Here is a 26959-nt window from a genome sequence, read left to right on the forward strand (position 1 = left end):
TTGGCGAGTGCGGAGGTCGCACGGCCGAGGCGAGAGCCGATCAAAGCCGCGGGATTTACGGCGCGCACAGGTAGACTCTGCCGAGAGACGTCCGCTGCCGAATCGGAGCGCGAAACAATCTTCGCTATCGACTGGTCGCGTCGTCGGAAATAGATCGCGCGTGTAGTGTGGCGCGAGCGAGCTTTCTTAGTCGTGCTTCCCCCCCCCCCCCCCCCTTCCCACCTCGCTCACCAGCTACTACGAACGACGATCGAGTTCGGATCCACGCGGTATGTACGAGCGCGCAATGAGTCGTAAGCAAGCAGAAGAGCGAGGAGCGAAGGGGGGGGGGTGTAGAGGATTGATGGGCGTTTTTGTTTATTTGCTTACACGCCCGCTTCACGGCAGCAGCAGCAGCAACAACGTTGCAGCGCATCCGCGCGGCACGAAGCTCGCGTCTATACATAGTCATCAGTCATTCCGAGGCAAAAAAGAAGGGGGCGAGCACGTGCTTTACTTCCGACGCGTGGGAAGGAAAGAGGAGGAGGTGGCAGGTGGACGCGTCGACAAGTTATATACATACGTATATCAAAGCAGCAATACTTCGCTCTCTCTCTCTCTCTCTCTCTCTCGCTTGCTCGCTCTCGCTCCGATGCTGGCGAGAGCTCGACTTGGTCGACTTGGCGCTCGCCCTGCCAGTAGTGGCCGCAGAGTTGAGTCGGCTGATCTCGGGCTGCGCCGCAGTCGCTCGCTCTCCTCGATCGTTTCTGTCGGTCAAGATGTGACGCAGGGGACGCGGGTCGAAGGAAAAGCGTGTGTCGCGCGTGCGTGCGCGTGTGCTGCAGTGACGGCGAGGAAGGCCGGTGGAAAGCACGCCGACGAGGTAATCGCCGTCGCTACGCTACGGCGATGGGCTAAAACAGCTGGCGGGTCGCCGTCGCGCGAAACATGTTGTTGTCCGACGTATACATCTACGTACGTTTTTCCGTCTCTCACTCTTCACATCTGGCTTCTTCATTTCTTTCTTTTTGCCCACGTCGACGGGTAACAGTGCATGGAAGCTGCCGCACCGACGCGATACAAAAGCTCCTTAGGCTTGCTTCGCTATCCGAAGATCTTGGGCTCGTTGAAAATGGACTTGTTGTATTGCATTAGAAAATCTTCTTTGCAGTAGCAAGCTGCGCTGCAGGGAGAGGGAGAAAGGGAGAGCGCGAGATCTCGGAAGCGAATCGAAGAAAGGCCAAGCTTCGGTGGCTTTGTTCTCTCTCTGTGTTTCTCTCTCTCTCTCTCTCTCTCGCTCTCTCTCTCTCTCGCTCTCTCTCTCTCTCGCTCTCTCTCTTTCTCTTCTGACCGTCGAAGCGAAGAAGAAGAGAGGAAATTATCCCGGGCAAGCTTTTCGTTACGAGAGAACTTCCCTTGTGATATCTCTGGCAAGCTCAAAGCTCGCTTTTCCTCGCGCTCACGCTGCTTCGGGAGCTTTTAATTGTCGCTTGCGAAATGTCGCCCCAAAGGGATTTCTATCCGGAGGGCTCTCTCTCCTCCGTTCGTTTTCCGTTCGTTTTCCCACGTAAACGTTCAGGCATATTTTCTCCGCGGTTCGCTCGAGCAATTCGCGATTGGTGGGGTGACAGCAGCAGCAGCAGCAGCAGCAGCAGCAGCAGCAGCAGCAGCAGCAGCAGCAGCAGCAGCAGCAGCAGCAGCAGCAGCCCCGTTTCTCGAAGAAGTGCATCTTGGCAACCGCACGAGATAATGGCAGAGAGGGAGAGGCTTCTCTCGACAGAGGCAAGGGATGACTTATCAAAAGCGTCTTACGCGGCGGCGCTGCCGGTTGCCAAGGTGATGCCCGCAAGCAGCAGCGGGCTTAGCCCCCCTCTTCCTCCCCCGCCCCTCTCGTGCATTGTTCGTACACGCAGATCCATCCGCAGCGTCGGATGACAACGCGGGGCGCTCACGCAACCGCGAGGCTGGCTGCTCTCCTCGATTTCGCTCGGGAAACGCGCGAGTGCGCGATCGCTCGCTGACGAGAACGACGGCTGGCTGCCGTCGGGCCGGAAGCCGCTTTCCAGTCGGCGGCAGCAGCTCGCTCTGGCAGCTCTCTCGCCCATTTCCCGCGCGCCCGGCTGCCTCTCCGAGAGACTTTCCCTCGCCCCGCGCGCTGAATTATGGAGAGCCGCGCGCCCTCCCAGCCATTCGATCTGCCCGCGATAAATCGCCGAGCGCTCTTTGTGCCGCGCTCCCCGCAAATTTTTATTTCCGCGCTGCGAGACAAAGGCGCTTCTGCCGAGAGAGACGGACCAAAGAAAGCTCCGATAGCTGGTGCAAGTTCACTCTCTCGATGGAGCATCGCGGCAGCGGGGCGACGAGCCAACAACAGCTGCCCCGTGCTCTGACCGACATATATATATACATACATATATATATATATATATATATATATATATATATATATATATATATACACGCGCGACGCGAGCGAAACGCGCCCGATTCATCTTCAAAAGAGCGCGCGAATAACACTTAACGCTCGAGCCAATCGTTATTCATTGTCTGGCGCGTTCGTGCGCTTTTGCCAGCGCTGGCCTCCATAACTTTTCGCTCGTGCATTTTTGTCCGCAAAGTTACAGCCGCGATATGATGATTGATGTGGATTTCCTCAGCGACCGTGCGCGGAAAGAGTGAAACTGGGAGGGGTGAGGTGCACTGTGCTCGCAAAGTGGTCATTAGATCGTTAATAGGCGCCAAGTAGTTATATATAAAGTTGGTCGAAGGTTGGTGTCATATAAGGGTCCAAATAGACAGGCTCGTTAAGGAAAATTCGCAGCCTCGTAAAGTTTTGGCGGGGGCGTTTGATCGCAAGCTCGAGTGTATTGCGGCGCGCGAGTGCACCGCTCGTAAAGTACAGTGCGGGGCGGGGGAGTCGCGGGAGGCTACTGGCGTCGGCGGTGGCGCACTCCTCATTGAAAAGGGCCGCTCGAGCTCGCGTGGACCTGGCACGGCACTGATAAGTGGCCTCTCTCTCTCTCTCCAGTAAGGCATTATCCGCAGGTTTCTCAATCTTTACCTTAGCTACTTCGCGAACACGTACACGCACACACACACACACATATACACATATATACACGGAAATCTGGCTCGTGAAAAACAACACAATGGAGCTCTCGAGAGAGAGCAAACAGCCGCGAGCGACCTTGCGTTTGATAGTCAAGGGTAATCAAATTGATCGCGCGGAGCTAATAAAGCTGGCGACACTTGCAAAAAGCGTCCGGAACGAGAGAAAGAGGAGAGGAGGGAGGGAGGGAGAAACAGAGAGAAAGAGATAGATAGTTTGGGCTAGCACTCGAAAGATCAAGAGAGAAAAGCTTCATCTTTCTCTATCTCTCTCTCTCTCTCTCTCTCTCTCTCTCTCTCTCTCTCTCTCTCTCTCTCTCTCTCTCTCTCTCTCTCTCTCTCTCTCTCTCTCTCTCTCTCTCTCTCTCTCTCTCTCTCTCTCTCTCTGCGGGAAAGTGTCGAGCGCTTAGCCTCGCTTGCTCTGGCTGCTGCTACTTGGCCTACTTGAAATTGAAGCCAGCGCTTGCTGTCTGTGTAGCCGCTCGCGCGCGCCTCCAGCGCTTTTGGCCGCAATCCAGCCTCTCGTTCCTCCTGCACGCTGCCGCTGCGGCTAGCCGTCCACCTAAATATCCATCCTTCCAGCGGCAGCTACCGTTGCTTTTCTTTCTTTCTTACTTTTTCTTTTCTGCTTTGGCGCTCGCGATAGCGGCGTTGCGTCCGATTGTTGTCGGAGGGAGGCGCGTCGGTGACGAAAGTTTTCACGTCAAAAACGTCTCAAGAGAGTGAAAACTGGCGATGCCCAAAGGCAGATAAGGTTAATGAGGTTCGGCTGTCTCCTATGATTTACGAGGCACTCGCGCTCGCGCTCTTTCCCGAAATAAATGCACCGTCGAAATACGCGCTTCCAGGTGTGTGTGTGTGTGTGTGTGTGTGTGTGCGTGTGTGTGTGTGTGTGTGTGCGTGTGTGTGTACGTGCGCGCGTGTAACAATACGTCAAGTCGACGAGTCTATTAATGCCAAGTCGGCGCTCCTTCCCCTCGCTCTCGGGCTTATCGAGGGTGCCGAGGCTAATTAATGGAGGCCCGGGGGGTTGGGTTTCGCCGGCAACAAAATCGGCGAGCCCGCAAGTGTGGCTCTCGCATTTGCCTCTCGAAGGACGCTCGCCTTGAGCCCGCCAATCATTTGCGCGACGAGCATTCGCTTCGCTGATAAAGCTGCTGCCACGGAGGGCAGTCGAGCTCGATGGGAGCTCGCGTAGCGCCGGTACGTGCCCACGTTCGCTGGATAACGGACAGAAAGAGGAAAGAGGAGCCAAGTTTCGGCCGAATGCGGGCCGGGGAGGGCGGCGACTGGCTTTCTCTCATCTCCTCTCCGTATCCGGCCTCGGCGCTCTGCCCACGGCTAAACCTTATCTTTGTCGCGCTCCTGCCAGTCCATTGGCGATCGGTTGGCGCCCGGGCGGGATTAAAGGCGCTTAAAAAACAGCCCTTTTCTCGTGCTTCTCTCGATCGCTTCGACGGGCCCGACAGGCTGTCGCGAGGAGCACTCGCTCGCGTCGGCGTGCAGCTGTGGCTGCAGCAAAGTTTGGCCGGCCCGCAGCAACTTGCCGCCGAGTTCTCTCGTCTGGCCCTAATGAAAGTTTGCAGTAGGCAGCGCGGAGAGCCAACAAAGTTGGCGCGGCCCGATCGGACTTCTCCGTAGCGTGAAGCGTGAAAAGTCGTAAGGCGTTGTACTCGAGCGATCTCTGTCTCTCTTGACCCGCCTAAATATATTCCGTAAACGCCAACTTTTAGCTGCCCTTTGCCAGCTGGGCTGCCCGCCTAGCCGCTCGCGCTCTCGTTCCGCCTTTCTTTCGCGGAGCCGCCGATCGGGAGAGTAGATCGGCGGCGCGGTGGGTGTCCGGCCTACCGCACGGTCGGCCGCAACTGCCGCGCGGCCACTCGTCGCGGCCGGTGCGGCGCGTCACGCGCAGCGTAGCCGCGTGTCGGTGACGGGCGGCGCTCGCTCGCCCCATGACATTTATGTCGGCGGACAATGCGCGCATGCAAATTTGACGCCGAACGACGCGCTCGTCTCTCTCTCTCTCTCTCTCTCTCTCTCTCTCTCTATACTTTTCTCTCACGTCCCCCTCAACCCTCGCGTCGCTGCTGTCAAAGAGCGCATTCTTGATGCTCTGCCACGGGACAGACAGACACTTGCCCTTCTCCTCGCCCCCTTGACAACTTTCGAGCTCACCTTTTCCTTCGGAGCATGTCCACTGCGAAAATATCACACGCGTGCAAAATAAAACGTTGCGCTTGACATCTATCGCGTTCTTCCTTCTCGGCGTGTACGTTTTAACTTTGCCACTTGTCACCTTCCACTAAAAGAGAGAGAGGGGGGGCAGAGAGGGAGAGAGCTTTGTCGAATGCTTTCAGCGAATTTTAATTACAAATGTGAACGAGGAATCAAATTTCGCTGAAATAGCTCCGACGGAAGCAGTGGACGACAGCGAAGCCCGAAAAGAGCGCCTCGAGCCATTTGCGCCGTTCAATAACGCCCGAGCGCACACATGTACAGCGGAATGCGGCGCTGAAAAAAGTAACAATGTTGCGCGAGCGACGCTCGAGTCTGGCCGGCACTTGGCACGCTCGCAACTCGCGGCCGACGAGGGCCGCTCGTTCGGCAGGCAGCGCTCGCGCTGGCCACCGCGAAAATTCTACGACGCGCGAGATTTGCCGACGCTGGCGCTCCAGATCGGCAGCCGGCCGAGTGCCGAGTCCGAGCAGACGCGGCGTCGACGCACTCGGCCGCTCTCGGCGCCAACTTTCCCGCGGCTCGACAGTCCGCTCGCGCTCTCGGCAGCATTTTCATTCCGGCCTTTATCTTCCCCTCGCCGGCGAAGGAGCTTTTCACCGCCGGCTTTTGTTTCGCGCGGCTCGTTCCTCTTTTCATCCGGCCGACGCGCGCCCCCATCTCCCCCTGTCCTAAAAGCCGGGCACGCGCCCACGCGTGCACGCTCGCTGAAATTGCGACCACCCCCTCCCCGAGTGATCGAGTGTGAAATCACAGACGCGGCTTTTGGAGTCCTCCCGGGTTGCATGCTGCTCCACCGATTCGGCGCCCGTGCGCGCATAGCCAAAATAAAAATGACGCGCGTGTCGACTGATGATGCGACGCTAAAAGCATGTACTTTTTTTGTTGTTGTTGCAGAGTGACGGCGGGCTAGCGGAGTCGGAGCCAGCTCGAGCTGCTGCCAGCATGACGGCCATCAATTCGGTGAGTAAGCACCCGCGAGTCCCGCCACCTCTTTCAACCTATTCGCTCGCTCTATACGCGTTCTTGCATCTTGGACTGCTAGCCGACCGCGATTTCGCTCTTTGGCTGTGGACGAGGAAAGGAGAAAAAAAGAAAATAAATAAAGAACGGTCAGCCGGCCTTGTCAACAATTTCAGCCACGGTCCGTCGAGAGGAAAGAGAAAACGCGCCGTAGGCGTGAAAATTGACGGAGACGAGGGACTCGGGGAGAACCGACAGAGGTGAAAGCCAAAAAAGGGAAGGACACTTTTTGAAGTTGTCGGCGATGGGGATGATTGGAAGGTTTAGTCGAGGATCACGTAGCACGGGACCGCCGAGCAAATGTCGTCGAGACGCGCACCCGTCGACACGTACCGATTATTATCCGAAGGCGATAATGGTTCCTTTTTCTTTCATTTTCTCACTCGTGATTTTCGTCTCGTTTAATGGGATTCGAAAGTGCATTTATCGGTCGTATAATTAGAAGCATGAGTGAGAGAGTGAGAGAGAGGGAGGGAGAGGAAGCTGGCAAAGAGAATTGAGAGAAAGAGAGAATAAGAAGACGAAGAGCCCAGTTACGCTTGCGTCTTTGCCAGGCAAAAGAAAACTCGTAACTTTTTCAATTTCGCCAGCGTAATCCGGGCTTCGCTCCCTTCCACTCTCTCTCTCTCTCGCATTCGCTAAATCGAAATCTCGCAACAAAAAAAGGGAAAAAAAAACGAGAGAGAACGAATACGTTCAGTAGATTCGGCAACGCTCTCGAGAGCTATATAGGTGTTTATACGCTCCCCGAGCTCGATAATCTGCCTCTTTTGCTGGGAACGGAGGGGGGGGGGGGGGGCGACTGGGAAACAGCGGCGCAAATCTAAATAATGCGATTGAACGCTAAAGTAGCCGTGCATGCAAAATAACTGCAGTACAGCCAGGCACGTCGAGTAAAAGCTCGCTCGTCAATCGATTCGGCCTAGCGGAAAATGCAAAATGAAAACAAACGCTGCAATTAAAATCGGTTGGCACCTAGTTCCCTCCTCGGCCGGCCAGGGGCAGGGAGGGGGGTCTATCGGGAGGGGAGCTCGCGAGCAACGAAGCGCACACGTAACGACGACGTACACACGCGCTCTGCGCATTCCTCGAGCGCGGCTCTGGCATATTCGGTGCGTCAACGTCAGCGCTCGCTGCTCGCGCGGGAGCCAGGAAGGTCGTTCGCCCCTTCCGCGATTTATTTCTCTGTCGCGCGCCCGACGAGCGCGAGAGACGAATGCATAATCGACGCGATGGGGGTTATTTCGGTCGCGTGTCGCGCGACGCGACGGAAAAGCGGCGCGTACGCGGCGGCGATTTCCCGCCGTGGCGGAAAGCCGAGCGACGGCGGCGCGCGAGAGAAAACGAGACTGCGGCCCGCGGAGCTTTTAAAAGCGGCCGAAAGTCGAAACTAAAAGCTACGCTGGCGCGGCGAACGTGAAACCGGTTTAAATAAAGCACGCCTATGTGGGTCAGTCGCGCGTTGCGTGCACCTATAGCGCGCCGCTGCCTTACGCAATGCCAGACGCACGCTCCAAACGATTCTTCCGTCGTCTTTTCGCTCGGCTTTCTACGCTCCTCGTCTTCTGCTCCGCTCGTGTCGCTCTTTGCCCTTCTTCTTTTCTGCGTCGTCGCTCGTCTGCTGGCTCACCGAGGCCCGCGGCGATCAGCCTACTGTTTGGCTTTCTTCTTGTCTTTTCTCTTTTCTTCGCCCTACCTTTTCACCTGTCCGCGCAAGCTCCACAACAGACAGCGTGTTTTCGTTTGTATTTTCCTCGCGGTACTAACCGCCGGATGGTTCGCGTGCGTTATGCCGGCTTCCTGAAAACAACCGGTTTTCTCCTTTTCTTTTGTTTTCTTTTTTTGATAAATTGGCGGCGGCGGGGGGGGGGGGGGCAATTTCCGCACTATTTTGTACGCCCCGAAACAAGTTTTTTGTCAATCAGCTTGTCGCTTCCGATATCGCGAAACTCAATCGATAAAGCTCCACTTGGTCGAAAATAAAAGCACTTCGGAAAGTTCCACGCAAAAACATGTTTACGCGGATCTACGGAATCATGCAGTATATATCGAGTTACTCTTCATCTCTCTTTTTTTTTAGCTTGACCAAACACATTCGTGTTTGACATATGGAGGTATCGTTTTTAAAACTACCTTTTTTCCTTTTGTCTGTCTGGTAAATACGTGTAGCGTACGCATATCCGAAACGATAGAATCGCGCGAGAGTCGGAGCTTTATGCTTCATTGGCTGACGTAGAACGCGAGAACAAGCTATATAAGCTCATGTTTGCTTGGCAAGCTGTATATATCTATGCTTGGAATGGAATTCTTGAAAGACGAGAGTTCCCTCTCGCGCTCTCTCTTTCTCCAACATTCCAGAAGCGAATCCTCCTAGCTAAATCTCGTTGCGAGAATTTCCGAGTTTGAAGTGACGATGCAGTTGCTCTGCCTCGGATAAATATCAAATAAAATCCCGACTGAGAATAATAAACGATTAAGGTGATCGAGCGGCGGACGTGGATAAAATGGAAATGAGATTTTGCGTATCTCGGAAATGGCGATGTAACGACGCTACGGTGTCGAGCGTCGACGGCCAGACGTGCCCTTTTAACCACTCGAAGCCTTTTGTTTCGCCGCGATGAATCGCAGCGGAGAATAATCGAGAGTAAAAATCCGAGTTAGATTCTTGCCACATGCGCCTTCATGGCATTGTCCAAATTTCGCGAAAGCACGTACAACGAGAGAGTGACGTGATAAAAAGAAGAGCGAAGTTGAAGCCTTCGCATTTTCCGAAACATGGCGCGCGGAGAGAGAGTTAGTTTATAGCGGCGAATCGGCGGGAGTGCAATGGGCGAGGGAGGGAAAAGAAAGAAGAGGCAAAAAAATCAAAGAGCCCGTGAGAGCGAGAGAAGTAGTTAAAAGCGAGAATATAGTTCTCGAGCGCGCGTACGGCAAAGTGAAAGGGAGAGCAAGCGCGCAGCAGGAGTAGAGCAGAGAGGAGCGGCTCGATAGTGGATCGTTGGAGCAGCAAATGGGATTGCGTTGTAAATGCGTTCCGTTCCGGTAGAATCGCAGAACCCTCCGCCCGCCGGCTATCCTCCCAGTCCTCGGGGCTAATGAATGTCCGATACGGCAGGATCCTACACACTGTAACGTAGTCGAGAGAGATTATCTTGGAAGTCGAGTGCCCCGCGAAATAAGCCAGGCGCGCGCCAAGCCAACGAGCACGCTGATTTTCCTTTGACTTTCCAGCTCTAAACTCGCTTATATCTCGCTGCTGCGATTCGCGCGGAGCCTCGTTACCCTCGCTTCCCTCGAGTCGCGTCGCGGCCGTCGCTGATCGATGCGCAGCTGCGCTCCTTTCCCAATTTCTCCCTCTCCATACTTCATTAGAGCTCCGGCCGCGACGCGCCAAGCCCGCCAGGCGCGGAGACGGCTGCAAAAGAAAAAACGTGGCCGTTTCTTTGCCCCGTAGCGCCTTTGTCCCCGAGGGCCGTTAGTTTTGCTTCGTTACGAGGCGAAGCTTTGACAGTTGCGATACGCTCGAGACGGCATCGGCCAAAGCCAGCTTAGACGCGGCTCGCGGCTCCCGCTGTGCCGAGCATTTCGAAATCAACGGCGCAGACCGCTTTCGCCTCGCGCTCATCCGCGACACGTCTCCTCGCTCCTGCCCGTCCCTCTTTGCGAGCGACTCGTCCGCGCATCGTTTCTTTCTTTTTTTCTTTGCCTCGAGAGTTCGCCCGCGACGTCCCCTCGGCGGAGCCTTTGCACGTGTACTCGAACCCGGGCAAGACGACGACGACGACGACGACGAGTCGAGACGCGCGCAGCAAATCAGCACTAAATCGCGACATAAAAATCAAGCCCATTAACCTCCGCCCGTAAAACACTCCGCTCGCTGCTGGCTGTGAGCGGCCACTGGCATTTCGCAGTGCTGAGTTGGCCCGTGTACACACAACTGTCGCCCGCTCGCGTACAGAGCCGCTGCTGCTGCAATTTCCGCTCCCTCTCTCGCAACCGTTATCTCGGGCGCAACTGGCCCTAAAACAAACGGACCTAAAGTCCACAAATTTTCGTCGGCGGCTTTAGCACCCATAAATATTTCATTGCTCGCGCGTACGTCGGGATCGTTCCCCCGCGACAAAAAATGGTACCTCGCTGTCTTGCCGATGCGCCCTCGTGGATTCGAGTGCTTTGCGCGGATCCGCGGATTAACGAGCCACTGCCGACAGGAGCGCGGCAGCCACGGACGTCCACCTCGCCCGCGACTCCCGCGACTGACTTCTACGCAATGCCGCTGACCCGATAATCCGTTTGGCCCTCCCGAACGCGCCCGGCAGAGCCGATTCGGCTTGTAAAATTTTATTACCGCGCGAGTTTAATGGACACAGAACCGGTGCGCGTCGGCCCGCTAGTTTCGGAAAAAATTCTCCCCGCCCGCGAGCGAGCCGGACGCCGCGCAATAAGAAAGCCATTGCATTTCCACTTTTGCTCTCTCGTCTCGTCTCGTCTCGTCTCTCTCTCTCTCTCTCTCTCTCTCTCTCTCTCTCTCTCTCTCTCTCTCGCTCTCTCGCGAAAAGAAAACGAGCAAAAATGGAACAAAGAACCGTTGAGGCGCAGCGCGCGCGTCCGATATTTCGCGGCGGCGTTTTGCGCATTTTCATGCATATTGCGTGGATTTGCATCCGCGTTTTGCATATTTTATGATTTCTCCTCGGCGGTGGCGGGCAGCGGCTCCGCGCGCGAGATTTCGCGTCCGCGGGCGCAATTTTTTTCTCTCTCTCTCTCTCTCCCTTGGTCTCCTCCTTACCGCGCGCCCGCAGCTATCTCTCAAAAAATTTCCATTTTCCTGGAATAAACTTGCCGCGCTTGGCGTTTGTCCCCCTGCTCTCGCGCGCTGTCTCTTTCTGTTTCGAGCGCCCGCGTGTCGCGCGTTTAGCAAATGAGAGCGTCATTGCGCGGCGCAAATAAAAGGCGCTTGTACAACGGCGAGGCTTCGCCCGGGCGCCCCATTACTATTCGCGGCATCTGCCGCGTTATCATTTACTTGCTCTCTCGTTCCGCGGATTCCCCTGGCCTTCTTTATGGAGGCTAATGAAAAATTTCATTACGAATGAAGTGCGCACCAGATCGGATTAGTAATGATCAATAATGGAATAACGAAAAGTAAAACTAGAAATAATTAACGATCGCGTTGTCGGAGCGCCGGCGGTTGCGACGGCGCAGCCGATGAAAATCCGTACATTAATTAGCCAGCTAAAAAGGCAGAGCGGAGCGGCGCGCGGCGCGCGGCGCGGGGATTAAAGAAGAGAGCCCGCAGTGCGCGGGACGGTTACGGAGTTGTAATAAAGTTGCGCTGACGAGATCTATTGGGCAGAGTATGTATATAGCGGCGGGATTTGCAGCAGCGTCGAAGATTGATTGAAGGGGAGCGGTGTTGAGAGAGAATTATCCGACAAATTGACTATCTATCGCAGCAGCCACTCGCGCGAGCAGCGACGCACGCGAACCCGCCTCGCGCGCCGCAATCGCGCGCCGCAATCGCGCGCGTGCATGTATGTATTTTTTTTTTGGCGTCGTCGGGCAGTGTCTCCTTCATTGACAGCTCGTCAAGCGCGGACGAGCGTTCGAACAAAACGACACGAACGCACGAGCGAACTTGAAAATCCAGACGGTTTGTTATTCTTTTCGCGACGAACTCGGCGAGTGGCCAGAGTGGCCAAGTAGAGCTGGCCAGCGTGCAGTCAGCCAACCCAGTGCCAAGCGGCCACCACATGGAATCAGACGATCGCTGGCGGTGGGCTCGCGCGTAAATTCTCCGACAATCGAAACGCACAATTACGAGTGGGCGCTCGCTAATCCAGCGTGTAACCGGACCAGGAGAGCGGACAGATATACAGACGAGGTACCGCGATCTGATCTCCCCGCGGACAATAACTGTCGGGGAGAGCGCGTGCTATCGGCTTCCTCTGCGACCGAAATGCTCGCGCGTGTGCCGTTTCGCCGATCGAGCCAAGAGTCGAAGCGACAAAAGGCGCCTCGCGTTTTTCTTTCCGCTCGCCTACCGCCTACTTTTTCATTTATTCGCTGGCTTTTGTCCACCGCGGATGAATTCGTTTTCATAAAGCAGCTTGCAGCAGGCGGCGGCAGGCCGCCGTAGTAAAAGGCAGAAGCTCGACAGGGAGGACGCTCGACGCTGCGAGCGTGCACGGGAGTTACGTTAATTAAACACGCGGCCCGCGCGGCTCAGGTGCCGGGGGCGCGGAGGGGAGGCGGGCCAACGAGCGTCAGTGCGCAGGCAACCTACATATCGAATAGCTCGTCGCACATATCCATATTTGCCGAGTGCGTTTGGCTGCGTGTACACACAGCATCGAGAGAGAAAGAGAGGGGGAGAGAGAGAGAGAGAGAGAGAGAGAGAGAGCCCACGGACGACGGCAATTTCAAAGCCCGGGATTTGCAGCGATAATTAATCACGAGCTCTCCGGAGCTATATGTACACTGCAGTGCCGCTCATTCTCTCTCTCTCTCTCTCTCTCTCTCTCTCTCTCTCTCTCTCTCTCGGCTAAAACTAAAAGATAGATGGCTGCCCTCTTTATCATAATAAACGTAATTTTCTTCTTCTTCTCCACCGGTGCCAGTCGAAAGTCGCGCGCGCGAGAGTTCCTTTCTCGTCGGGGCGAAAGCCCGCAGGCCAAGCGTGACAAAGTGCGCCCCGCGCGAGCGACACTCGAGTCCTCGCTACACTCTCACTCGCGCGATCCCCCGAATCGAATATCTTGTGCATGCATGAGCTGGAATTGATCGAGCGCCAGTTGGCTGGCTACGGGGCGTTTCTGTCGAATTCGTTTATTTTTTTTTTTTTTCTTTCTTTCCCGAGGAGATACGCGAGGAGCTCGCGTTGTTGTTGGTCGACGAAAGTTTCCTCGACGCGCGGTGACGAGGTACACTCGGCGACGACGCGGGGCGGCGACGAGTTTCTCTCGCTTCCGCCTCGTAGTCCACTTGACCAAAGCTCGCCTCTCTCTTTCTTCCGTCGTTTCCGCGCTCTCGCCGGCAGCAGCAGCGGCGGCGGCGGCGGCGGCGGCGGCGGCGGCGGCGGCGGCGGCGGCGGCGGCGGCAGCAGCAGCAGCGTCTCTTTCGAGGATTATTGAGTTTTCTGTCGTTTCCAGAAGAAATACGCTTTATTTACTCGAGGGGAGAGGCAAACGACAACGGGGCTTTTCTTTGCGCGCGCTATAGCCCAGCAAAATAAAGTGGGACCGTCTCTCTCGAATCGCGAAAAATAAACGCGGACCAATAAAATCTTGGCTTCCCTTCCTCCTCTCTCTTTTTATTTTTGTGTGCCGAGCCATTATGTCGATTGCCGCTGGCGCATTCAATTGTCCACGTCGAGCGCCATTCTTCATTTGCTTCTTCTGCTCCTTCATCCTCAGCTCGATAATAATCATTCCTGGAGGATCGATCAAACGATGTTTGCCGACCTTTGGCAGTGGGTTCGATCCGCTCCGCCTTGATGGGAAGCCGAGAGAGAGTGCGCGCGTGTAACACCTGCAGCTTATCGATTGAATTGCGCAACAAATAATGGTTTTAGCCTGGCCACTCTTGACTCTCGATAAGCGACTCTCTCGCGTCTTTAACGAGTTTTCTCTTTTTTCATCCTCGCTCGCTCCCGGCTTTTCTTCCTTTTTCATCCTCTTTCTTCCTTATTTTTCTTTTTTTTTTCGTCATTGATGGGGCGCTCGCTCGGCTGACTATGAGCTATTGTTATAGTGAAAGAGCAAGTTGGCCTATGCGGGAACGAGTCTGGAATAAATTCGGCGCAGTACGTGCCGGCGCGTACGTGCGAGCTTGATTTAACTAGTTTGCGAGCGGAGCCAAAGGATCGATCAAAGATTCACTCCATCTATATAAGAAAACTGCTCGGCAGTCGCGCGAGAGCCTTCAATTTGGCCGTGTTTTTCTCTCCTTCTGTCTCTCTGCTGCCGCGGCCGGGAGAGGCCGGGAGAGGCCGGGAGAGGCTTAAAGCCGCAAGCCAAGTTCTCGTCGCTCTGCCGGGCGTTTGTCAGCGCAACAATTGCCCTCGACAAAGAAAAACAAGCGCGCGCGGGATTACGCGCCTGGCAAAAATGCCGGCGGGGAGGAGGGCTCTAATAAAATTCGCGCGCTGAATATAAAGTCGCGCGGCGAAGCCGCAGAGCTGCAGCAGCCGGTCACGTATCCTTACGCCGGCGTCGCAGTGCCCTCTCGCGCTGAAAATCAGTCGCGAGGCGAGAGAGCACACGCGACGAAAAAGGAAGGTTCCATCGGGGAGTGTTTCCGCGCGCTGGAGTGTTTAGACGAGCGGCTCGGGGGAGGGTCGGAGGAATCTGCGCCTCTCTGGTCCTTGCTCTCTGTCGCTGCTCGAAGCATCGCTGTTATTCAGACCGGTTCCGGAAGAGATATCAGATTTTCAAGCCCCTTCTGACTTTGCAGGCGGCGTCGCCTCTCTTCGAAGATTCGTCGCGAACGCCCGCCTCTTTGTCTGCGAGAGTCGTGTAGCGGCGCGAAGAAGCGAGAGAGAGAGACAGCGTTCTCCATTATCATTTATAGTGATTCCTCGAGCAGCTTTCTTCTCTTAGTAGCGGCACTGAAGCACTCGCGCACACTGGAATCAGCAAGGATCGCGCAAGAGCGAGGGCGAGAAGAAACTCACTCTCTCTGATTTACAGCCTTTGTCATTTCCTCGATGCATCGCCCCCCCCCCCCTCTCTCTCTCTCTCTCTCTGCCGTAGGCGTAGCTCTTATATTACGCAGCTTCCTCCTTCGAGAGCTTTGCTCCGGTGCGCTCAGCCTTGTCCCTCCGGCTTGCCGACAACGACGACGAGCCGAGCGGATCTGTTTATCGGCTCGCAATCGAACTCGTAGCTCGACAGAGTTGGCTCGCGGCCAATCTTCGTGCGTATTCGAGTGGTCGCGCGCGTCGCGGATTTCTTTGCCGCTCGTCGCGCTGCTCCGCAGGCGCGCCGCGACTCATTAGGACGACTGAGCGGAAAAAATCGCGGATATAGGCGGAAATCGCGAATGCTTTACCTGTTGCGCACAACGGGTCGAAGGGTCTCCGCGAAGGCGCGATCGACTGCGTTTCGAGCGGAGCCTTCGTTTGCCGCGGCTATCGCGCGAATGCACTTTTCCTTCGTCAAGTGGCTTTTGCGCCGGTCGGCAGCTGATAATTGGTTTCTCCCGCAGGCCCTCGGCAGTGTATAATCCGTGATCGCGGCCGCGATCGGCCGAACCGCCTTGCGCGCGCAGCCGAGCGTCAAGTGTGAAAGTTTCGCGAATACGAGAGCGACAAGTGCTATCAGAGTTGCTCGGGAGCTTTGCAAGTTTGGCTAAGAAGCTTTGGCCGTGCTTCCAGATTTTCCTCGTGCGCCGGGCATGTTTGCCTCGCCGCGTACGCAGCCTGCTCGGCGTGTGTGCGTGGCCGAGCGATCGATACGCGGGTCCCGTTGCGCAAATGCAAATCGGGGTCCCAAGAGCGGGTCAGCCGAGGCGAGACGCCATCGCCGCGCGAGGGCAGATGAGTATTCTCGGCGCGGCGGCAAGTTTTGTAATGACATAATTGGGAGCCGGGCGCAGAACGAAACGACGTCGATCGAGAAACGATTCTCCGAGACGGAGAAGCGCGCAACAGTGCCTTGGCACACGTGGCCGCCTCCCGCGCCGCCGCCGAAACTTTGCCCATAATTCGAGGCTCGGCGGGCCGAGCGGGCGGGCGAGCGAGCGAGCGCGGGGCTGAAACTAGCGAAGCGCTTGCTGGCAGGCACGATTATTGCCAACTATTAACTGGCAAAGTTTCGGCGCAGACGAGCGAAAGTCTGTCCTCGGAGACTCGAATTAAGCGCGCTCCCACACGCGCGCGCGCGCGCGCCACCTTCGCTCTCGTTGTGCGCGAGCAGCAAACCACTTTGCATAATTTATCGTCCGCGGGAGTAGGCCCAGATGCACTCCGACGGCAAACGTCATTCCGACTCGATAATCGCCGGCCGATCGCCGGGAGCGGGAAAAACTGGCGGCTCGCTAATGACGTCGCCGATGATTATTGCCGGTTGAGCCGCGCCTTGGGAATCGCGCGCCCACCGCGGCAAAACTGCGCGGTTTAATCCGGAAGCTGGCCTCGTGGGAGAATTCGCCGACTGACCAAGTGCGGCTGGGACATCGGGCTGCTAGCTGCTCGCGCGCTCGCCGCGTGATACCGGCCTGCAAGGCACCTACAACCTTTCGGCTTTTTGGCCCCACTGCGATAAAGGTCTTCCCCCCCCCCCCCTCTCTTTCTTTCTGCCTCTCAACTCCCGGGAGGCTCGTGCGCGCGGACCACGGCCTGTCACGAGGCTGCAAGAAGAGCTATCTGTTTATCGGACGTACGCAAGGGCGGTGCTTTGATTTGCAACCGATCTGATTAATTTCCCAAGCACACCAGACTCGCTTTCCGGGAGAGAAAAAAAAAATAAGCAGCTCGCTCCCTTCTTTTACTTTCCTTATTCGTACTTTAATTAAGCGATGCGAGCAAGGCTCTCGCGGAGCTTTAAGCGCTTGGAAACGAGCGCTGAAAGGGCTCGAAAAAGGAGAAGCGAGAGCAAGAAAAAGGGAGCTACAGCGCCGCGCGGAGCTTTTCATTGTTCACGCCTGCACGCGGCCCGTCTACACGCGCGCGCGCTCACTCGCACAGGTGTGCAGCCTCTCTCGAGCTCGCAATCATGGGATTCGCTCGCCCTTGCGCTACTCGAAGATACAGTAGATAACGAGAGCGTGCAGAAATGCGCTCGCTTGCTCTCTCTCTCTCGGCGATAACCAAATTCAGCCTGCCGAGGAGGATGATATCTATCCGCCTCGATCTGCGCCCGGCCCCTTCAACTTTGATGAATCGAGTTTTTCTCTTTCGCCCTCTCGCGCCCTACTCTCTACCTTTTCCGCGCGTTCGTGATCTTTCGACACTGACATATGTGCGCCCCCCCCCCCCGCCCACTCGGCCTGCGCCTTTTCTTCCCGATCTCCAGGCTTCCCGGAAGTCAGCTGCTTCAACCCCTCCCAATTCCCGTGAAACATTATTCTTTAATTTGGCGGCCCGACCTACTCGCTCGCGCTGGAGCCTCGCTCGTTACGCGCGTGCCGCTGAAAATAATCAATGCCCAAGACGTATAACTAATTGCGCGACAGCTTTACGTGGCTCCATTTTTTCCCCTCCACGAGGCTGCTCCTCAATCTCGTCGAGTAAATCGATGGGTCCGCCGAGGGCTAAGTATTTATCAACCGAGGAAAGCAAGTCAATTGGATTGCGACGTCGCGGTCGTGTCGAACTTTTCGTCGAAAAGAGACGTACATCGCGTCAACGTTATTAAACTTCGTAGAAACAGCGAGACTGGCTCGTTCTCGCCGCGCGACAGTCTCGCGCTTCCCGTGGTATTCGTATCGCGGATACGCGCTGCTCGAGTATACTTGATAAACGTCAAGCGACGCAAAATGGCAAAATATACGTGAACGGGATTTTTAGATGATTTTGCCATGCATGTATTCCCAGCATTGTTGCATATTCACGCGCGTCGCGCAAAACGCGATACGTAAAAGCGAGGTGCAATATTTTGTTCGCCTAGTTTTCGGAGAAAAAAGTAAATAGGTATCCAGAAAAAATAGCAGGGGAGAGAGAGAGAGAATGGGTAGAGTCGAGCGAGGAAGAGCAGAGAAAAGAGAACGAGTACAACGCCGAGCAAGAGCAGCAGTAACAGCAGCGGGGCAAGGAAAAGGTGGAATGGGAAAATGAAGGAGAAAGGCGAAAAACGAAAAAGTCGAGGGTCCACTGAAATGAGGCGTTCTCGAGCGAGATAAATATGTAAATGGCATTGGAGTGTCCCGTTTCCTCTCTCGTTAATCCTGGGGGCTGAGCTTGCGGTGTCCGCTGGGAAAATCACGACGCTGCTGCCTGCTGAAAGCGCGCGACTTTCTCTCTCTCTCTCTCTCTCCCTCCTTCACGCAATTGCGCACTCGATGCTGCTTAACGCGTGTGTGGACGAGTGAAAATTAATGCTCTTAAGAAAGGGAGGATTTGAAACCCTGAAACCCGAAGAGAAAAAGACGCGAGAAAAGAAAGAAGAAAACGGGGCCCGAACAAGCTACAAGAGCAAGAGACAGCCAGACGCTCTTTTCAGCCGTCTAGTTTTCTTCAGGACGGCAGCGCGGCGGCACTCTCGCGTAATTACGTCAAAAATGAAAGAAAAGCGCCTCGAGGCAGCAGCCAGCTTTTCACGCCCGCTCGCGCGCGGATATCCAGAGCCAAGACTCTTCCTCTCCATGCACATATATATATATCACGGCTCGCTCATTCGTAATCTCGCTCTGCTAACGCGCGCGCGCGCGAATAACTCTGCGATAGAGCCCTCGGGACAATCAGACGAGAGAGAGAGAGAGAGAGAGAGAGAGAGAGCGAGAGAGAGAGAGGAGAGAGAGAGAGAGGTGAGAGACGTGGTAAAAAACAATCTTCGCTTCCTATCAAATGTTAGAACCTACTTTCCAAAATCTTACTCGGTCGGTCTCTCTCTCTTTTCCTATCTGCATTGTTCAGCGATACGTTTCGCCTATCCGTAAGAACTGCCGCGAAAACGATGGGGAGGAAAAGCGCTAGACAATTTATTCGACAAGCATTGCGAGCGGCGCGTGCATTATTGGCAAGATGTCACGTGCGCAGACAGACGGACAGACATCTACCGGACGTTCATTACTCCGCACCTAACGCTCTCTGTCTCCCGGTAATTGATGCGCGCGAGTGACGAATCAATAAAACGCGCGACTAATGATCCACGCCACGCTATAACGCTGCAGAGATATAATCTCGCAGTGGCGAGGGCGTTGCAAAAGAACCGGGCTGGTTGATCGCGCGCTAATGCCGCAGGCACGCGGGTAAACGAGAACTTTGCAGTCCTTGGAAACACACACTCGTTTCTTGCGTTACGAGCTTTTATATTCCGTCGAGTATAATTTACCCTCCTTTGCTCTCTCTCTCTCTGTCTTTCAGAGCGGCGTCGTTACGAGCGTTCCGTTCTTCTGTCTCTCTCTCTCTCTCTCATGCGCGCGCGCGCGTCGGTATTGAGAGTCGGATAATGCCTTATAGCGTCGCGGGCTATTTACGAGGCTACAGTAATAAATCTCAAGCCGTGGCGAGATGCAGCAGCACACACGCGGGAGAGGCAGGCGGAAGAAAATCCCAAGAAGCGCGTTCGCGAAAAAGCTTGGCGAACCGTAAATTTCCCAGGCAGACGCCTCTCTCTCTCTCTCTCTCTCTCTCTCGCTCTTCTCCCATTTGCATTTTCACACGCCTTCCCTATCGAACAGCTACGACGACGATGAGGCCGGATTAAAGTCTCCCGTTTCCATGGAGCGCCGTCGCGCTACCATCTTTCTTTTCTTCCTGCTTGTTTTTTTTATCGCTGCCGCTGCTGCTGCCGCTGCCGCCTAGTTCCCCTCGTGCACTCCCTACATTCCGGGAAAAATCCATCTCCAAACTCAACATGTGCTCGGTCTGCGGCCCGAACAATAGGTGCGAGCGAGAACAAGGAGAACGCGTTGATTGAAAATGACAATTTGTCGGCTGGCTGGCTGGCTTTTCGTGACCGCAATATCAGACACGTCCACCGCTAACGCACGTAAAAAGAGGGCCGCTCGCGCGTCCCGACTGCGAGATAATGCTATCTCTGGCTCTGTTCGGGGGAGAGGCCCAAGAGTAAATAAAGCGAGGAGGAGCCGCAGGACGCCGCTGCTCGGCAAAACATTTTCCTTCTCTCTCCCTCTGGGTTCGCGCGCGCCGAGGGGGAGAGACAGAGAGGGAGCTTTGCGTGTTTACACGCCGTACTTGCCGACGGGGAGCAGCGAAAACAAGCGCGAGCGCGAGGGGCCATACAAATTGATGAGCGCGACGGGACAACTTTGCATGAAATACCTGCAGTCGTCATCGAAATTCCTTTTTCCGTTTGGAGCATTACAATGCGCATTTATACGCGCACAGCGGCGGAATTGCCGGGGCAGCGGAGTGCGGGCGCGCGTGCATCATAGTCGGAAATTTGGCGCGCACAAAAGAGCAACTAAAACCGGCCACCCTCCGCCACCGCCACCGCCCCCGCCCCCGCCGCCGCTTTCACGGCCGTTTCCAGTTCTAGCTCGCACTCGTCGAATCACCGTGACTCGGCTTTAAGCGAACGCTCGTTCGCGCTCAAAGGCCTATTACGAAAATGACCATTAAAATAAATTACGCAAACGCTCCAGCTGCGCGCGCTCGGCCCTCCGCCCCCGTCGCCCCTACCCCTGCCCCGACTCCTCTCTCTCTCGCTCTCTCTCTCTCTCTCTCCCCCTTCGCGCGTTGCTGGACGCGTTAAAACCCGGCATTTTGCCTTTGAGCTGGCAGTCCCGAAGCTCACCGCCGTCGACCAATCAATTCGTTCTATATACTTGTCGTGCACGCCCATTTCGAGCTTTGCCTTTCTTTCGACGCACGAAAGCCAGCGAGGTTTTCGAGGCGCGCGACCGCTGAAAAAATATACAGCCGCGGCCACATTTTCACTCGGCGATGAATCATCGAATATTACAAAATCAATAGTGGCGCCAAACGCTTGTCAATTATTTCATCCGAGCTACGCGTTTATAGGCCACCCTGCCCTCCGCTCTTCATTATTAAACCAACTATGCCGGGGCCAGCATTAACGCAGTCCCGTTTATTGCGTATGCTCCTCGGCCGATTCTCGCGCTCGCTGAGTAAATAATAACTGATAAGTTTTGGCTCGCAGGGCGACGCGCTCAATGTGCTTCATTGAAAATTAAATGGTCCGCTGAACAGTGCGATTTCTGCGCGCTCGCGGTTGCCTAACGAACAGCGTCCAATCGGATAGAAAGAGAGAGAGAGAGAGAGGAGAGAGAGAGAGAGAGAGAGTGAGAGTGCCCAAAAAAATCTCTCGTTTTGTTCAAACGGCAGCCGGAGCACGTGTTTTGCAATTAATTGGCTGAGTCGACGAGGAAATTGGCTGCGGTTTTGGGCTTGGCGCGCGCGAGCCGATAATGCTGGCGTCGTTTGGACAGCAGTATGTAATGGGCGCCGTTGCTGTGATTCGCAGGGACCCGTGGGCGAGGTCGGCGGAGTGCGCCTGCCGCTGCAATCGCTCCACGGCTACGGCTCGTTGTTCATGTACTCGGCGACGACGAGTCCCGGAGGAGCCGGCGGCGGCAGCAGCAGCGGCACCGGCAGCAGCGCCGGCTCCACGCAGGTGGCCACGGCCACGGCCACCACCTCGAGCACGGGCGAAGTGACGCTGAGGCTGCGCGAGCCCGAGGACATACCCGAGGAGGTGTTGGCGAGGCTCGAGGACACCGCCACGCTCTCCATATCGCTGCAGGGCGACGCGGTTCTCAGGCTCGGCGCCGCCAGTGCAGGTACATTTTCTCTCTCTCTCTTTCTCTCTCTCTTTCTCTCTCTCTTTCTCTCGAGAGTTGCCTTTGCTCTCCGCCGATGATTTATCGCTCGCTGCGCCTCCCGCGCCTTTCTCATTAAGCTGAAAGGCGGTTTGTCGTCGTCGACGCCGCAGTGGCGATGCTCCATTATCAGAGTGCTGCCACCGCCGCCCACCGCCGCTCGAGATGCAACCACGAGCTGCTTTCGGCCTTATTTGCAAGGCAAACGCGAGACTAGCCTGCGCGCCAGCGCGGCCGAGGCTGCCGTCGGCTCTCGCTCCTCTCTCGGCTCTGTTGTTGTAAGCTTTGGAGAGGTCGCACTCCGTCGGAAGACAAAACGCCAGAAAAAAGATGAGCGTCGCGAGAAAGTCCGCCGCAAGCCACGCGCGCGCACGCGCTCTCTTTCTCTCTCCCCTCTCTCGCTCTTTCGACTTTGTTTCGACGTATCACCTGCACTTACCGGGCTCGGCTGCAATTTTCTCGTTGCTTAATTAAGCGACGCGGCCGCTGCTCCCTTCGCGTTTTATTGTGTTCCGCGCGCACACTTTGTCCAACGAAAGGTCGGCGCCTGAAAGCAGGCACGTTAAAAGCAGAGCAGGCCGCCAAGTGTGTCGTGCGCGCGCGCGTCACTGCGACACTTTGGCGTGCGCTTGGTTTTATGGACGCCAAAGATCGGCCGTAGCTCGGCTGTCCACTGCGCTATTCCGGCCCGGAGGAGAAAAAACCAGCCGAGCCAAGATCGAGTGGCGAAGGCAGCCGGGCAGAGAATTATCGATTTTCGCCGAGCGAAGCGCGGGGGCACGTGTGTGGCGCGCGACGAGTACACGTAGCAGCGGCGGCGCGCGCTTACGACCACGGATTTGCTCGGAGTCACGTATTTGCCTCGGCGAGGGAAGGTTTCTTTGGTACGAGAACACGTATAGCCGAGGCAAAAGAGTACAGCTAGCGCGCGCGCGTTTCGCTCCGCTTCGTTAAAACCCATTCAGTTTTAACTGCAGCCTTGACCTCGCTAATTCCACTGCCCGCTCGCAAGCTCTCTCTCTCTCTCTCTCTCCTCTCTCATCCTCTCGCAAGCCAATTTTACCCCGCAAGCCGGCTGCGGCTAAAGAGCTCGCGAGCGGCGGAGTTTCGTATCGTCGTTGCACAAAAAAGCGCCGGCTTGATCGGCGAAACACGCTGACGAGTGGTTTTCGCTCGCTTTGTCTTGTCTCGCTCTCTCCTTTTTTTATTTCGCTGCTTGAAATGCGCGCCGTCGCTTCCGACCTTTTCGTCACCCCGATCCTTCTTTCGCCGTGCGCGATCGTAAAAGTCCGTCCCGAAACAACGACTCTCTCTCTCTCTCTCTCTCTCTCTCTCTCTCTCTCTCTCTCTCTCTCTCTCTCTCTTCTCCTCTCTCTCTCTCTCTCTCTCTCTCTCTTGACGACGCTTTAAACGTCAACTGCATTTGCAGTTTTTTCCGTTTTACATCGTCGCGATTAAACGGCTGGGGCGCATATATGCCGAAGGCTCGGGGTAAACAGTGCGAGCTACGGGGACAGCGCAGCGCGCGAGGGGCGTTTGTCATGCAGCCGGTGTGCAACGGCGGCGAGTGCGCGGGCCGCAGCGGATTTCAGATCCATAATGCAAACATTGCGGAAAGCTTCGGAAATAGCCGACTGGTTTGCGTGTCCAGCGCGCGTGCCCCCTCCTTACCCATTCACTCGCCTCGACAAAGGATAACTTCATCAACTGGCCGCGACCACAGCGCGGCAACGACCGTTTCGCTCGCTTTACGATCGTCATTCTTGGAAGACTCATCAGCCTCGTTGCCCCCCCCCTCCCCCGTCTCTCTCGCCCTCTAATGGAAGTCATATATTTTATAAATTATATGCTCGGCGTCGGCGAGCTGAGAGCTTTTCATGGTTCCAATCACTTCGCCCCGCCCGACGACTTTTTCACCTCTCGCGGAAAAGTGACACTATTGAAATTGAAATGGTGGAAATAAAAAATTCCATCGAAGGTAGCTGTTTACCGAGGGCATTCAATGCGACTCTCTGCAAAGTACAAGTTTTCGCTCGCGGGGAAAGAAACTCGCGAAAGCTCTTGATTGATTTTTTCGACATTTTCCTTTGCCAGTCTTCGTTTCCCCTCATTCAATTTCCCAGCCGGCGAGCGCCTGCCAGCCCTAGCACCTTGGCACAGCAGCTCGTAAATTATTAATGCTGTTTGACTTGGCATGAGCGGCTAGAACGACCAAGCCAGCTCCCTCCCCTCGCCCCAACCTTCGAAGCAGTATAGCAGATAGATAGGCTTTGATGGCCAAAGCTAACTGCAGGCTCTCAGTGCAATGGCTCTCTCGATGTATCTCTCGCAGGCAGCGGCAGTGGCTATAGGTGCGCGGGGCGCGCCGCGCACGGCGCAGTATTTGGATTCTGAAAATACTCAATGGAGTTTCGTCCTAACTTTGCCGAATGCGGCTAAATACTTTCGAAGGGAATGCCTCGTTCGCCCTCGTCCCTCGCTTATTGAAATTCGCATTTACATCAAAAATTTACCGCGGAATCGGCATTTTTTTCGCGATGTATTTCCAGCGAAATGCATGCTATTTGTCGCAGATATTCAGCGCGGCTCGCGCGCGCCCTCCCCCCCCTCCCATCCCGCTTCACTTTCGGGTAAATTCATTTCGTCAAGAGTCCTCTTTCTTTCCTCGCTTTTTCGTTTACCATCGATAACCCCCATAAATTTGTAAACGGACGCTCGATAAGCTACCCCCCCCGCGGCGGCATCGGCGGCAACTCCTCGCAATCTTATTAGAGGGCAATTTAATAAGAAATTCCTTTGAGTCGCCTTATCTCTCTCTCCCTCCCTCTCTCTCTCTCTCTCCTCGCTGTTGATTTTTCAATAAGGTTTATAAAACTACCTGACCCAGAAAATTGTTTACCTTGCATCATCTCTCGCTCTCTGCTCGCGCGTTCGCTTGTTTGTGTTGCCGAGTTAGACTGATAAAGAATGGCAAACAGCTACGAGCGACGCAGGACTATAGATATCTCGTCAGATTCGCTCTGCAAATGAAGGGACTTATTTGAGAATGACTGCGTGGAAGTAAAGAGAAAGAAAGAGAGAGAGGTAAAAGAACCGTGGAAAATTACTTTTTATATATAAATTTTTTTTTATCTCTTTCAAGTGACGCGCGAGCTCGCGCTATTCGAGATCTTTAATAAAAAGCGAAGACGCGTAAAAGAAGGAAGCTGCCTCGGAGATGGGATCGCAGGTATAGCAGCGCCATCAGTTGAGAAATTAGCTTGAAATATTTGCATGGGAATTTTCTCATAAATTTAAAGTTTGTCGTGGCGGGAAACGGAGGGAAGGCAGTTCGCGCAACGCGCATATACACAGCTGGAAGCTCGAGCTTGCGCTTTTAGCTTCCCGACGGGTTCGACTTTTATTTTTTATTTTTTTTTTTTTTAATTTTTTTCCCAAAGGTCGTCGTAGCGCTGCGACATTAGTCTTGCTTGCCGAGGAAGCGCCGAGGAAGGACTTTGATGTCGCTGGCAAACGTTGAAATTGAAGGGAAAAGCATGATCCGTGCGCTTTGATCCACGAAATTGATGAAGGTTAAGCCGCCGCTGACTTACGGAATTGATAATCGCTCGAGGGGTAATATTGAAAAGAGTGAAGAGAGAGAGAGAGAGAGAGAGAGAGAAATATTAAAGCGAGGAAGGGTCCGCAAATGTTCGATAATAACGTAGCGGTTGCATACGTGTAGAATATGATAACGAGAGCTCGGCGGGCCAAGCTAACGACGTCGGGGCTTTCCGCGAGCTATTTACCGACACCCCCGTTGGGAATATGCTACCCTCCTCTCTCTCTCTCTCTTTCTCTGCCTATATGCTGCTTCGTCCAGCCAACATTTTTCTCTCTCTTCCTCGCTATTTTCACATCGAGATTTGAGTGCTGCGCGTGTACGCGCGTGTTTACAGCGCAAAGATTGTGAAAAGGATTATCCCAACTCTGGAACGCAGATCTGTTCAAACTCATCGCTGCCATGATCGATGCAGTCCGATCCCGCGAAAGAAGGCACATTAGGCGTGTGTCGAATCCGTCCGGGTGACGGCGTTTAATCCAGCAAATGGACGCTCGATCCGAGGATCCCCCATAAGTAAGGCTTTAGTGACCTGGGCGCGCACGCAGTAGTCGTGTCAATATTGAGAGCTGCCACGAGCGAGCGAAAGTGCGCGCGCGACGAGCAAACGAGGGTTGCCACGTAGTAGCGGAGTGCGCGGCAAAAATAGTACTACGACACACACACACACACACACACAAGGGGATGTTATTCGCGCTCGCGCTCTTCTGCAATCTCGATATTGGATCTTGTCATCTGCGCGCGACCATCTATATATTTGTGGATTGAAAGTCGCCATCTCTCGCGGGAGAAAGATAAGAGAAAGCAAAAGAGAACGCCGCGACGAGCTCCAGACGTTTCCGCGCTCTCGCCGCTTTTAATTCTTCCGCCGACGCATCGATTCGTAGCGAAGGAGAGGAGACAGAAACGCAACGACGACCCGAACGATCGCGACGAGGACCGCTGCCGCGAGCCGGCTAGAGCTCTCGCGAATGCAAAGCAGTCCTCTCGGGCGCGCTGCCGACAGGCCGCGACGCCAAGTCCGACGAGGAAGCCCGAAGCGACTCGACATTTCCATGAGATTTGGCATGCATGCGGCCATTTCTAGGCGCGGATCGACGCCGCACTCTGCATTTCTCGTACGATCGGCCGCACCGCCGACACGCAAGTTTCGTCCTCGATGAGCAACTACGCGGCGACCAGCTGGCGCAGCAGCGCACCGCGAATTCATCATGGACTTGGACCGTTCGCGAACCCGACGAGAGCGGTCCGGCCTCCCCCGAGCACCGCTAGCCGGCGTAAACGACGGATCCGCGCGCTCGCGCCGTGCGGCTTAACTTTCACAATAGCCAGATACAAGACTGCGGTACGGAAGATACGGCCGACTTAATATCATTTGCATATCGCCTAGCCTCACGGCGCCCGTTTATTATCGCTGCAGCCCCTATCGAGCCGCCGAGCTTATTTTTCCAACGCGCTCGCGGCGCGGCGTCGCGCAGGAGGGGAGGGTGCCTCGTTCCGACTTGGCGCGGCAGGGTATAATAATCGAGCGCGGCTTTCCGAACGGCG

The 26959-nt window shown here is 55.3% G+C and overlaps 1 protein-coding gene across 1 annotated transcript; it reads left to right on the top strand.

Moving 5' to 3' along the window:
- The first annotated feature begins 692 nt into the window (after nucleotides 1–692).
- LOC131674920 (uncharacterized) lies at nucleotides 693–25074 on the top strand. Its single transcript, XM_058953737.1, has 4 exons — nucleotides 693–954; nucleotides 6220–6285; nucleotides 21456–21771; nucleotides 24953–25074. The coding sequence occupies exons 1-4, from the start codon at nucleotides 928–930 to the stop codon at nucleotides 25072–25074; spliced, it is 531 nt and encodes a 176-aa protein (XP_058809720.1). The 5' UTR covers nucleotides 693–927.
- The last annotated feature ends 1885 nt before the right edge of the window (nucleotides 25075–26959 follow it).

Source organism: Phymastichus coffea, unplaced genomic scaffold (genome assembly GCF_024137745.1).
Source record: "Phymastichus coffea isolate CEN01 unplaced genomic scaffold, Cenicafe_Pcof_1.1 PCOF00345, whole genome shotgun sequence".
Lineage (NCBI taxonomy): Eukaryota > Metazoa > Arthropoda > Insecta > Hymenoptera > Eulophidae > Phymastichus > Phymastichus coffea.

Bases quoted from the DNA above. Each gene is read 5' to 3' on its own strand.
- LOC131674920 (XM_058953737.1), top strand. From the start codon at position 928: ATGTTGTTGTCCGACGTATACATCTAC. The intron at 6,286-21,455 runs GTGAGTAAGCAC...TGTGATTCGCAG, and splicing joins GCATGACGGCCATCAATTCG to GGACCCGTGGGCGAGGTCGG. The intron at 21,772-24,952 runs GTACATTTTCTC...ATCTCTTTCAAG, and splicing joins GCTCGGCGCCGCCAGTGCAG to TGACGCGCGAGCTCGCGCTA.